General features: G+C 35.5%; 1 protein-coding gene across 1 annotated transcript; it reads left to right on the top strand.

Annotated features, from left to right (window-relative positions):
* Positions 1-6,425: 6,425 nt before the first annotated feature.
* On the top strand, positions 6,426-7,367 carry LOC129514933 (olfactory receptor 8K3-like). The gene has a single exon (XM_055333624.1). It carries the CDS (start codon positions 6,426-6,428, stop codon positions 7,365-7,367), a length of 942 nt encoding a protein of 313 aa, XP_055189599.1.
* The last annotated feature ends 6,067 nt before the right edge of the window (positions 7,368-13,434 follow it).

Raw genomic sequence — 13,434 nt, 5'->3', positions numbered from 1 at the left:
GCTCATCTTAAGATATATTGAATACTGTTTTCTGCTTTCAGTTAATATGACCTTAACTTCCCATTAATACTAGAAAAAAAAAGCACCAAACCAAACAAAAACAGAGACAAGATATATGAAACAAGCTGTCACAACACTGATAATAGGTCACAAAGGACAATTTTCCTGATGGATCAGGAACAAATGAGGTGAGTCCTATGATTGTTCCACCTTCCTGTGAGTTGAAAAAACTAAGTCAAGAATCTTGGAAGATTATGGTAGCTCAATTTTGCAAGGTAGGAGAGCTGTACAGAGAAAGAACACTGGATCTCTACAGAGAATCCTCCTCAATTATTCACCAGATTAGCACATGCAAGAGGAAATCATCCTGGCAAAAGAAAGAATCATCTAAGATGAAAGGCAACAGTATTCTGAACTCAAGCAGAGGTAGAAATTGTGCCAATGTATTGCACAGGGAGTAGAAAATCTCATAGTTTATAAGGCTTTAGGTAGAATACTCAAGAAGATCTTCTTTCAGTACATGGAATAATTAGCTTTAAATTGCACACTACTCTGGTCCAACCTAAGAAATTATAAAGGCAACATCCAAAAGGATTAAACTATTTCCAACTAATTATATCCTAGAAGAAATTTCAGGGACATTTTTTAAAATACAAATTTATCCAATATGCATGAAGAAAAATTCACAATGAATGAAATACATTCTATAATTATCATCCATACAAAGAAGCAGGAATACATGTTCCATAATAAATAAAATAACCAATCAGTGGAAACTTATCAAGAACTGGCACATGTTTGAAATATTAAAGGACAGGGATACCTGGGTGGCTCAGCAGTTAAGCATCTGCCTTCAGCTCAGGGCTTGATCCTGGAGTCCCAGGATCGAGTCCCACATCAGGCTCCCTGCATGGAGGCTGCTTCTCCCTCTGCCTGTGTCTTTGCCCCTCTCCCTGTGTCTCTCATGAATAAATAAATAAAATATTAAAAAAATAAATATCAAAGGCCAAAAATAGTTATTAGAATTGTACATCATATTCTCTAAAAGGTAACTAGGGACTTGGAAGATATTATAAAAAAAGAATCTCAACTTCTAGAGATAACAAGCACCATGTTCAAGGTGAAAGATAAATGAGATTGTATTTGCAGGAGATTAAACATTATAGAAGATTAGTGAGTCTATAGATACAGCAATAAAGAGTATCAAAATGAAACACAGGGAGTGAAAAGAAGCAAAAACATAAAAGAATAACAATAATCTGGGAGTCAGTTTCAAGCAGCCAAGTATGCTCACAACTGGCTTTTCCAAAGAAGAATGTCATTAGACATTAATGACAATAATGTCAAATGTCATTAGAATTACTTGAAGAAAATACAGGTGAAAAATAATCAAACATGATAAAAATTAAGACCTCAGACTCAAGATTAACAAATCCCAGATACAAGAAACATAAAGACCATGACCTAAAGGTACCTCATCATCAAATTTCTCAAAGCCAAAACATTAAGCAGTCAAAAGCAAAGGTGTTTTATGTACAAAGGAACAAAGAATATCAATTCATGATCAGAAACACTGAAGGTGAGAAGACAATGGAGCAACATCAGTAAAATATTGAAACAAAAGAACTGCCAACTGAGAATTCTGTACCTGGAAAATTTGGTGATAAAAAACAGGTTAGTGATTGATAGAGGTTAAAGACAAGGGAATGAGGGAAAGGAAGAGGATTTGGCTATGAAGGAACAGCATAAGTGACCCATTTGGTGGTGAAATAAGCCTGTGTGTTGATTGTTATGCTGATTACACATATGTACATCTGATTAAAATTGTTTTTGTGTGTGTGTGTGTGTGTGTGTGTGTGTGTGTATAAACACAAAAATGAGCACATGAAAACCTGGTGACCTGAACAGGCAAAGTATTGTACCAATATTAGTTTAATGACTAATTAATTAATTTTGCTCCATCTTCTCATAATTCTATAACTATTTCAAAATAATGAGAAGTTGGGACTCCTGGGTGGCTCAGTGGTTGAGCATCTGCCTTTAGCTCAGGGCATGATCCCAGGGTACCAGGAACGAGTCTCACATCAAGCAAGGAGCCTGCTTCTCCCTCTGCCTGTACCTGTGCCTCTCTGTGTGTGTCTCTCATGAATAAATAAATAAAATCTTTTAAAATAATAATAATAAAGTTAAAGAAGTTAAATCCAAGTTTGAGACATTATGGGGTAGGATGAAGTAGAATGGAAATATTACATAGAAATATATATATATATATATATATATATATATATACACATACATATATCAAAACTTATCAAATTTTATACTTTATATGTGTGCAGTTTATTATTTATATATCTGCATTTATTTTATTATTTTTCTATTTTTTTGTTTATTTATGATAGTCACACAGAGAGAGAGAAAGAGAGAGGGGCAGAGACATAGGCAGAGGGAGAAGCAGGCTCCATGCACCGGGAGCCCGACGTGGGACTCGATCCCGGGTCTTCAGGATCGCGCCCTGGGCCAAAAGCAGGCGCCAAACCGCTGCGCCACCCAGGGATCCCTGCATTTATTTTATAATGATACCTACTTAAGTTGTTTTACTTCTTTACTAAATATGCCAAGAGATCAAAATAAAGCCAAGGGAAAAGTCAGTAACAGAAAACATGTTAAGTATTATCCACTAAAGAGAGGTGTCAGGTTGGCTCCATTGGTTAAGTGACCAGCTCTTGATTTTAGCTCAGGTCATGATCTCAGGGTCATGAGATTGAGCCCCATGTAAGACTCTACACGCAGCATGGGTTCTGCATGAGATTATCTCTTTCCCTCTCCTCTGCTTCTTTCCTGATCATTCACTCCCTCTAAATAAATAAATAAAATATTTTTAAAAAGTATTATCTAGTTAACAAGAGAGAACATAATGCAGGCTCCTATCAAAGAAGTGAAGATCCAAGAATCTCATATATTTGCTACAGAAGGAGGATATTAGTACTGGTAGAACCAATCTGGAAAACTTAAAAGATTTAAATAATTGTTTTCTCCTTCAAAGCAATCTTTCTGCTTGTGGGTGCTTATGTGTGGTCATACGCGTACACGTAGGTGCATCTATATGTACATTAGCAAACACATGCACACATGCACACGCATCCAGAGACAGATATGTGACATGTATACCATGGATAATTTTGTTTCCCACATATTAACATAGCAAGTCAGGGCTTTTCATGGAACTCCATGCTTCTGAGTTCCATAAAATTCATTATGTATTATTGAATATAATGAGGAAAGAAGCAAAAAGAAACGCAACATGAAAACATCACGTGTAATGTGGCTTAAAATGCAACAACATAATTTATAGCAAAATAACATAGCAAAACATATGCATATAAAATATATTTTTGCAGAATATATTAATATTGTAAGATATTCATCAAGTACAGTAGAGCAGGTGACAAGGGAGAAAAAGAGAATTGGAGTGGGTATTAGGCATTATGGAAAAACAAGAAATATTGAACTCTAATACAGACAAATAAAATTCAAGGGAAAACCTAAAATAGATGATGAGAATTTACTGTGAAAAAAAAATGAGAAGAGTAACTAATTTCTCACTATATAGTCAAAATAAAGGAGAAGACATAGCATCTGATATTCACAAAATCTTATTACTTTTAGTTTATTTAATCATTTATTTTTTTAAGATTTTATTTATTTATTTGAGATTGGGGTGGGAGGAGCAGAGGGAGAGGGACAAGCAGACTATGCACTGAGTACTGGGCCACCATGGGGCTCGATTTCAGGACCCTGAGACCAAGAGTTGGATGCTTAGCTGACTGAGCCACCCAGATGCTCCTCATTTAATCATTTGAATAATGCAATGAGACGGCATTTAAAAATGACTCCATGTGTCATCTGAGGAGTCCATTTTGTCATCTATCTAAGGAGACCATTGTACACCGGAGAATACTGGCAAGTTTGGTGTATAGATAATGCATATTAATCCATTTCCTTATACGTTTGTTTTGGTAAAGGTGCTTCAGAGAAACAAAACCAAAATGAAGTGATTATATATATATATATATATATATATATATATATATATATAATTTTACATCTGTAAAATATTTTAATATAAATTATCAGTACATATATAGTTATATATAACATGATAAAATAGATTTGAGAGACAGAGGGAGAGATTTTGAGAAATTAACATGTATGATTGTTGGGAATGACAAGGAGCTTAGCAATGCAAAAGCTGATACTCCAGTCTTGAGTACAAAAAGGGGAAACTAAGGTAAATTTTCTATATTTCAGTCTGGAGCCTAATTTCTTTTTCTTTTTTCTTTAATCAGCTTTTTTTTTTAGATTTTATTTATTTATTCATGAGAGACACAGAGAGAGAGAGAAAGAGAGAGGCAGAGACACAGCAGAAGGAGAAGCAGACTCCATGCAGGGAGCCCAACATGGGACTCGATCCCAGGTCTCCAGGATCATGCCCTGGGCCGAAGGCAGGTGCTAAACCGCTGAGCCACCCAGGTTGCCCTGGAGCCTAATTTCTTTGTCTTTAGGAGACCTCATCTTTTGTAAGTCTTTCAACTGATTAGATGAGGCCCACCTACATTCCAGAAGTTACATGGCTATGCTCAAAGACCATTAATTTGAATCTTAATCATATGTAAAAAATATCTTTATGACAACATCTGAACTAGTTTTAGACTAAACAGCTGGGCACAGTAGCCTAGTCAAGTGGACACATAAAATTAACCATCAAAGCAAGGAGAAAAAGAGTTAATCAAGAGTAAGATGTATGAAGGTAGTACACAAACTAATAAAAAAAAATCTAACTCATTGGTGAATACAAATTGTCCTAGAGAATTAATAAACACCATCCTTTGCATTCTGTTAAGCTTTCAGATGCCTCAGGGATGATCAAGCGATTGCTTGGCATATCCTCAGGGAGAGTCTCAGAGGGTGAGCAAGAGTCCGTAAATTAATCTCACATCACCGTATCATGAAGCATGTGGGGAAGACAAAACAGAGGTTTCATCACAGGTAAACAGATATTTCATGTGGTGCTGTATTATACCCATATCCATGGACTTTCGCTGACAGTTGCAAGGTAACACTTTCATTCCATGTCAAAGCATAGAAAACTTAGGATTTCTGATTCATGTCTGCATTCTCCTGGTGATAATGCATGACACAGTAAGAGTGCTCTCCTTTCTCTTCACATTACTTGTTCAAGTAATGCTTATTAGCATGTTTGAAATGTCAGGGCCATATTACTTATGTAAATATATGTTTCATGTAAAACTTGATCATATAAATAATACAGACCAAACGAAGCGACCATAAAGCCTAATTAAAGAGTAAGGAATAAAAAAACAAAAAGTATGAAAGAATTATGAAACTGTTGCTATTCAGGTGTGTGTCTGATATCTAAAAACCACATTTAGTGACTAGATTCTTCTCATTCCCTTCTCAAAAACATTGTGATGGTTATTTAAGTCAACTTATAAAGGTAAATTTTTTAAAAAAAATATTTTATTTATTTGATGGAAAGAGGGAAAGCACAAGCAAAGAGAGTAGTAGGCAGAGGGAGAGGGAGAGGGAGAAGCAGGTTCCCCACAGAGCAGGGAGCCCAATGTGGGGCTTGATCCCAGGACACTGGGATCATGACCTGTGGAAGGCAGCTGCTTAACCATCTGAGCCACCCAGGCGCCCCAAAGTAATTTTTTTTCTAATTAATAATGAGCAAAAGGGGAAATTTCACCTCGTGCTGAGTTGTGAAAAACAATATTTGGAGGTTAGGAGACGTTTAAGTACCCTGTTTTATAGTAATGGTACAATGTACAACATATTCAGTTCCCAGTGGAATGTGACAGCACGGATAATTTTCTCAAAAAGTAGAACTTTAAATAACAATGATCTGATCATCAAAACAGATAGAAACTACAAAAAAAGCAATTTGAAGCTTTTCCCAGCTGATGTCTCAAACTGTCGAGAGAACACCCTTCTTTCCTTAGCTTACGCAAAAACAGAAGACAAAGTCTTTTTTCTTTCTTTTGCCTTTCATCATTGTACCTCAACAGCATTCACATTGTTTCTTCTGTTCGCTTAAAACAGTTTTTCTTAACATCAGGATTTCTGACAAAAGAATGTGTGTACTTGGGTATCCGGTAATTTATCAGAAGCTCACAATCTTATCAGCAATGCCCTATATGAGGTGAGTGTATTTTCTAGAAAAAATTTTTATGATTTAATGTTAACAATGCTGTATTTTTCTGTTATGTTCATATAGCTCACTCCTAGACTCCTGACACTTCTATTTTACTTGTATTCAGGATAAAACAAGACCAGATAATATAACATGAAAGCTATCAGTAATGCTGATTATCAATTCAGAATAGGTTTTCCAACAAACCTGGATGGCAAAACACAATCTAACGGTGCTCAATGAGTTCATTCTCATGGGAATCACAGACAAACCTGAGCTGCAGGCTCCACTATTTGGGCTCTTCCTCATCATCTATTTGATCTCGGTGGCGGGCAACCTGGGCATGATCATCCTCACCAAGGTGGACGCCAGACTACAAACACCCATGTTCTTCTTCCTCAGACACCTGGCCTTCACTGATCTGGGTTACTCAACAACTATAGGACCAAAAATGTTAGTAAGTTTTTTTTTGGAAGAAAACACAATTTCTTATTATTTATGTGCTACACAGGGAGCTTTCTACATGATCTTCATCATTAGTGAACTTTTTATTCTAACAGCTATGTCCTACGACCGCTACATGGCCATCTGTAACCCTCTGCTCTACCCCGTCATCATGTCACAGAGGGTGTGTCAGATGCTGGTGGCAATCCCTTATCTCTACAGCATATTTGTTTCGCTTTTTGTCACCATAAAGATCTTTAGTTCATTCTTCTGTGGCTACAATGTTGTCAATCATTTCTACTGTGACTGTCTCCCCTTGTTATCTTTGCTCTGCTCAAATACACATGAAATTGAATTGATGATTTTGATTTTCTCAGTTTTTGATGTGATTTCATCCCTTCTGATAGTTCTTGTGTCTTACCTGCTGATCCTGGCAGCCATTGTCAGGATGAACTCTGCTGAGGGTAGGCTCAAGGCTTTTTCCACCTGTGGGTCCCACCTGACAGTGGCCACAGTGTTCTATGGGACTTTGATATTTATGTATGTGCAACCTGAGTCCAGTCATTCTTTTGATACTGATAAAGTGGCGTCCATATTTTACACCCTCGTTATCCCCATGCTGAATCCCTTGATCTATAGCTTGAGGAACAAAGATGTAAAGTATGCTCTACATAGGATATGGAAAAAAATATGCAATACCTTTTCTTAAGTTTATTGTATACTGTGTGGTTCCTATGAATTAAACAATCAACATTAAACATTTCTCTATGTTTCTTTAGAGGGAAAAGCAAGGATAAATAAGTTCGATGTATATCTAGAGATTTGCTTCTATGTACTATTCATATTTCAAAGTACTCTGAATACATTGTGCATAAGCAATAAATATATTTTTCCTTCCCGAGGGAAAGAGATAAGTTATAGGCATAATAACTGGGGCTTGTGTTAGTACAGTAGAATGGGTTAGGAGACTATAAGCTATAACACCAAGGAAGTAGTGTGGATATGCTGTGTGGAAGTAAAGAATACTTGGTACAGAAAGAGAGTAAAAATGACTCATGTTATTATCAACTATCAGAATAAACATTCCAATGTCTATGTATTATGTGTATAGGTGTGCTTTTTTGTAAGAACATTCTTTCTGTTTAGCCTATGTAGGTTTCTATGGGTTGTCTAAGTCACACTTGATGGGATGCCTGATGGTTCAGCAGTTGAGTGTCTGCCTTTGGCTCAGGTCGTGATCCTGGGGTCCTGGGATCGAGTCCCACATCAGGCTCCTTGCAGGGAGCCTGCATCTCCCTCTGTCTCTGCCTGTGTGTGTGTGTCTCTCATGAATAAATAAATAAAATCTTAAAATGAAATAAAAACACACTTGATCATAGTTTTAAGGAGGTTCAGTGTATTGTACTAGCTTGAAGTCATCAGTCATCTGAATTTGCTCAAATATCTCCATTCCACAGGGAGGTTTTTGTGTCCCAGTCTTTCCTCATGAGTGCTATTACATAGGAGCTCTAGAGACTCTATCAACTACACACACTTGGCATTTCAACAATTCAGAAATCACCATAGCATCTAATTTTGTCTTAATACATCCATTGTGTCTAACAGCAGATAGAACTAATGAATTAAGTTTCATGTAATCTGTCATAGATGTTTCCATGTTTTTTTTTATTTTTCCTACCAGCTTGATCTTGATTCTTAAATGCTTGTTTTTGTCTAATGGTGTTACTCTCTGAAAAACAAAGATAAGTTTTGAGTAAAAGTCACAGTCTAGTAGTTTTTGTATGCTTACATACAAGGCCTGCTCTATCATAAATGAGGGTGTTGTCTTTCATTTGGTCAACTTTCCACAAATTTGGTTCAAATTAGTATATACTCCATTTCTATTAGGATACATTGATAACATTGGATACAACAAATACATTGATTTGTTGATCCTGTCTGGAGAAAACAAAAGATGATTCTGTGATTTAAACAGTGAACATGTGATATGATATGTAGTAATTTATATACTTGGTGTGGTTTTTGGACATACTTCCTACATAACCCTCCCTAAATATCCTTATATTTTTATTTTTATTATTTTTTAACATTCAATAAACTTTTTCACATTATGGAGAAGACTATTTTCTGAGTCCACTGTCATAGAATAAAATTATATGTGAAGTCAATAAAATTCTATTAAAAATAATTCATAAGAATATATATACAAATTTATGTATAGGCACATGAGGACAAATATTAATAGTGCCTTTCTGATTTATTTTTTTAAGTATTGAGAAAAATTATATACCTTAGTATGAGCTATGCATATATAAACAGAAGAAAACCCTGTTTCTTAGATTATATATATTGGACAGAGTTACAGTGAAGTGTGGATAATATATGGATTTGAAAAAACAAACTGTGAGTAAACAAAACACAATATTGTACTCCTATAATAAATATTGGAGTGTCTTTGATTAACCCACAGACTATAAGCCAAAAAGAGAAAAACTATATATTAAGATTTATAAATTTTGATAATGTATTTCATTCACTTAAAAAATTATTTGTATTTCCTTGTTAAGTAGATACATAAAGGCATTATATTTTTCATAGAATATAATAATTTAAAATCAAAAACTGCTACTAACATAAAAACTTGTTCAGCATTATTATCATTAATGAATTTCATTTTAAATGTCAGTGAGAACAATATATATCGAGAATAATACCTAGCTGTTGGTGAGTAAGTGGAGAAGTTAAAACTTTCACACATTGCTGGTGGAAAATTAAAATGGTATAGATATTTATTTTTTTAAATATTTTACTTATTTATTTATGAGAGAGAGAGAGACAGAGACACAGGCAGAGGGAGAAGCAGGATCCATGCAGGGAGCCCGACATGGGACTCAATCCCAGGTCTCCAGGATCACGCCCTGGTCAAAGGTGGCACTAAACTGCTGAGCCACATGGGCTGCCCTGTTTGTCTGGTTTTAAATAGGCTACAAGCACAGGTGCATCCCACAACCCTCAGATCAAGACTTCAGCTGAGAGACACCTGAGTGGCTCAGTGGTTGAGTGCCTGCCTTTGGCTCATGGAGTGATCCTGTTGTCCTGGGATTGAGTCCCATATCAGGTTCCCCACAGGGAGACTACTTCTCCCTCTGCCTACGTCTCTGCCTCTCTCTCTGTGTCTCTCATGAATAAATGAATAAAATCTTAAAAAAAAATACTTCAGCTGAGATCAAAAGTTGAATGCTTAGCTGACTGAGCCTCCCAGGCATCCCTCTTGCATTTATTCAAAGTAGAGTATGTTGGGATAATACATATGAAACATTTGGGAAAATTAATGAGTATAGTTTATCCCTTATTAAGAATACATCTATATAATTTTTAATTTTTATTTTTTATATATAATTTTTAAGGGGTGAAACTCAGGGGTCTATATTGAGGCACTACCCTGTACTGTTGGTGATAGGTGAGAGCTGGAGATAAAATGTTTATGAAAAAACATTAAGTGAAATTTGTTAAATATGTATCATGGTTTATAACACAGAAAGAAGCAACACATGTCATATCATCTTTACACAAGTAAAGTGACTTAAATGCAACAATGAAACATAGAAAAATAATACAAATACATAGTTATATATATGTAAAATATATTTTTGCAAGGACAAATTGATCATCTAAGCATATATCAAGTACAACAGAGCATGTTTCAAGGTGGGAGAGAAAAATTGGACTGGGGTTGGACAGAAGGAATAAATAAAAATAAAATTCTGCAATGTGAAAGTAAGGAGAAAAAGCAAAATGAAAAAAGAAATATATATTTTTTTTAATTTTGGCCTGTTTGGATCTCATTTCTGCACTAAGAGATTCTCTAGCATCCTTTACGCTTTTTTCAAGCCCAAACTAATGACTTTATCACAGCTATCCTGAACTCCAACTCTGACATTTTACTTAAATTCATATCAATAGATCTATGGCACAGAGTATTGCCTCTGGTTCTTTCTTTTGTTGTGAATCCCTTCTACTCATTTTGTCCAGAGAAGAATGGATGTACGAGTGAGCAGAATCAAAATATCAACCACGACTAAAGCAAAATACACACTAGACAAATCTGATGAGGTCAGAAAGCAAAACAGAAAAGCAAAAGAAAAAAAAAGGGAGGTGTAGAAGAGAGAACATAAACTCACACGGTGGACAAAAGAGGGTAATACCCTTGTTCCTGAGTGGAATTTGGTCTCTGTGTTAGAAGACACTAAATTCCAAATTTTAAGAAAGCAAAACATATATATACAAAAATAAAATTGAATGGAGTGAAAGGAATCCAAAAATGAAGTATATATCTATAAAATATAAATGTAAAAAAAGGAAGTTAAAACAAGACTTAAAAACAAAGACTTGATAAAATAAGAAACTAATTGAAGAGGGGAAAAAAGAAAAAAAAGAAGAAATGGAATTTTTTAAATTGAAAGATAAATAAATCACGAGAAAAAAAACCCTCAAATTCTATATACTATTTTCCCCTAGCACTGTGAGGTCTGTTTTAGAGTCTTGTGAGGTCTGTAATTTGCTGTGCACCTGCTCTTCCTGCCTTGCACTGTTGGTAGGAATACAAGCTAGTGCAGCCACTCTCGAAAACAGTATGGAAGTTCCTCAGGAAGTTAAAAGTAGAGGTACCCCACAACTCAGCAATTGCACTGCATGGTATTTATCCCAAAGATACAGATGGAGTGAAACAAAGGGACACCTGCACCCCAATATTCATAACTGCAATATCCACAATAGCCCAACTGTGGAAGGAGCCAAGATGTTCACTGACAGATGAATGGATAAGAAAGATGTGGTCTATATAAATAATGGAATATGACTCACCTATCAGAAAGGATGAATACCCACCATTTGCTTCGATGTGGATGGAACTGGAGGGTATTATGCTGAGTGAATTAAATCATCCTAGAAAGACAATTACCATATAGATCACTCATATGCGGAATATAAGAAATAGTGCAGAGGACCATAGGGAAGGAGGGAAAACTGAATGGGAAAAAATCAGAGAGGGAGACAAACCAAGAGAGACTCTCTCTTCTTTTAAGATTTTGTTTGTTTATTCATGAGAGACAGAGAGAGAGAGACAGAGAGAGAGAGAGATAAGCAGAGGGAGAAGCAGGCTACATGCAGGGAGCTGGATGTGGGACTCGATCCTGGGTCTTCAGGATCATGCCCAGGGCTGAAGGCAGGCGCTAAACCGCTGAGCCATCCAGGCTGCTCCAAGTGAGACTCTTAACTCTGGGAAACAAAGTGATGGTTGATGAAGGGGAGGTCGGTGGGGCATGGGGTAACTGGGTGATGGGAATTAAGGAGGGCACATGGTATGATGAGCACTCGGTGTTATACCCAGCTGATGAATTATTGAAAATTACATCTGAAACTAATGGTGCTGTATATTTGCTAATTCAATTGAAATTTAAAAATGTGAAAAAGAGGAGTGAAATAAAGAAATAAATAAATAAATAGGTGAGATAGATGATAGATTGATGATAGATAGATTATACATATGTAATTTATTCACTGGTGAGTACAAATTTGCTCTGCTTATTAATAGACAACCTCCAGGCTTTTTTTTTTTCATCCTCTCATATGCTTCGTGAGAATAAATAAATTGCTTGGCATCCCCTGAGGGAGAGTCTCAAAAGATGAATAGAAACCATATATTATTCTCAATATGCCATGTTAAGAAACACATATAGGAGTCAAGACAAGGTTTCATTACAGGTAAAAATAACAGAATATTTGTGTAGTACCTTATGCTACCAAATATCCACAATGTTTTAGTGATGCTTGTAGCATTCCATTTTATGTCCATGGCCACCCTAGCAAAATGTGACATATCTGATTTAGTTTGCTTTGCTTTATAGTAAACATAATGCCTGAGAAAGAACAGAACTTAACTCCTGTGTCCTTGATTTTAAATTTTTTGAATGTTTTCACACGGGATGAGAGGCCAAATACTCCTGTGCATATTTGAAACTTCATTTTCATATTGTTATAAAATTCTTAGGTTTAATATAAACGATTTTATCTCAAATGGAAGCCAAAACTGACAGCAAGTTATGCACAGTGGAAAAACATGCAATTTTTTTTTAATTGGCAACATTAAGAAACTACAGGTATTTTCTCTTATTTTGATGCCATTCTGAATACTTACTTAGTGAACCTAGTCACTTTTCATGATTCTCTAAAAAATAATTTCGGACTTAATGATTATTTAAATAAATGCATAAATATAATTATCATTTGATATCTTTTTAAGGAAAGAAGGGGTTGCCAACTCACACTGAGTTGTGTGTGCAAAGCATTACTTAGATATTAGGAGACCTTTAAGTACCAAGTTTTACAGTAATGGAAGGATGTTCACGATGTTCTTTCCAGCGGGACCTGACAGAAAGCAGGTATAATTATGTCAAAGAATGTAGCTTTAAAAAAATAAATATCAAATATTCAATAGCTATAGTAAACTATGAAACAGCAATTTGATTCTTTTCGTAGAACTCCAAAGCTGGTGAGAGGAAATGCTTTTATCTTTCTTCACCTCATAGAAAAATTGGTACTTAAAAAAATGCTATTTAAAAGTCAGAGAAAAACAAATATGATTTCACTCATATGTGGAATTTAAGAAACAAAACAGATGAACATAGGAGAAGGGAAGGAAATATAAAATAAAAGGAAAATGGAGAGGGTGACAAACCATGAGACTCTTATGTCTAGGAAAGGAACTGATGGTTGCT

This window comes from Nyctereutes procyonoides, unplaced genomic scaffold (assembly GCF_905146905.1).
Source record: "Nyctereutes procyonoides isolate TBG_1078 unplaced genomic scaffold, NYPRO_anot_genome, whole genome shotgun sequence".
NCBI lineage: Eukaryota > Metazoa > Chordata > Mammalia > Carnivora > Canidae > Nyctereutes > Nyctereutes procyonoides.
The sequence above is the reverse complement of the archived record's forward strand: the minus strand, read 5'-3'. Positions and strand labels throughout refer to the sequence as shown.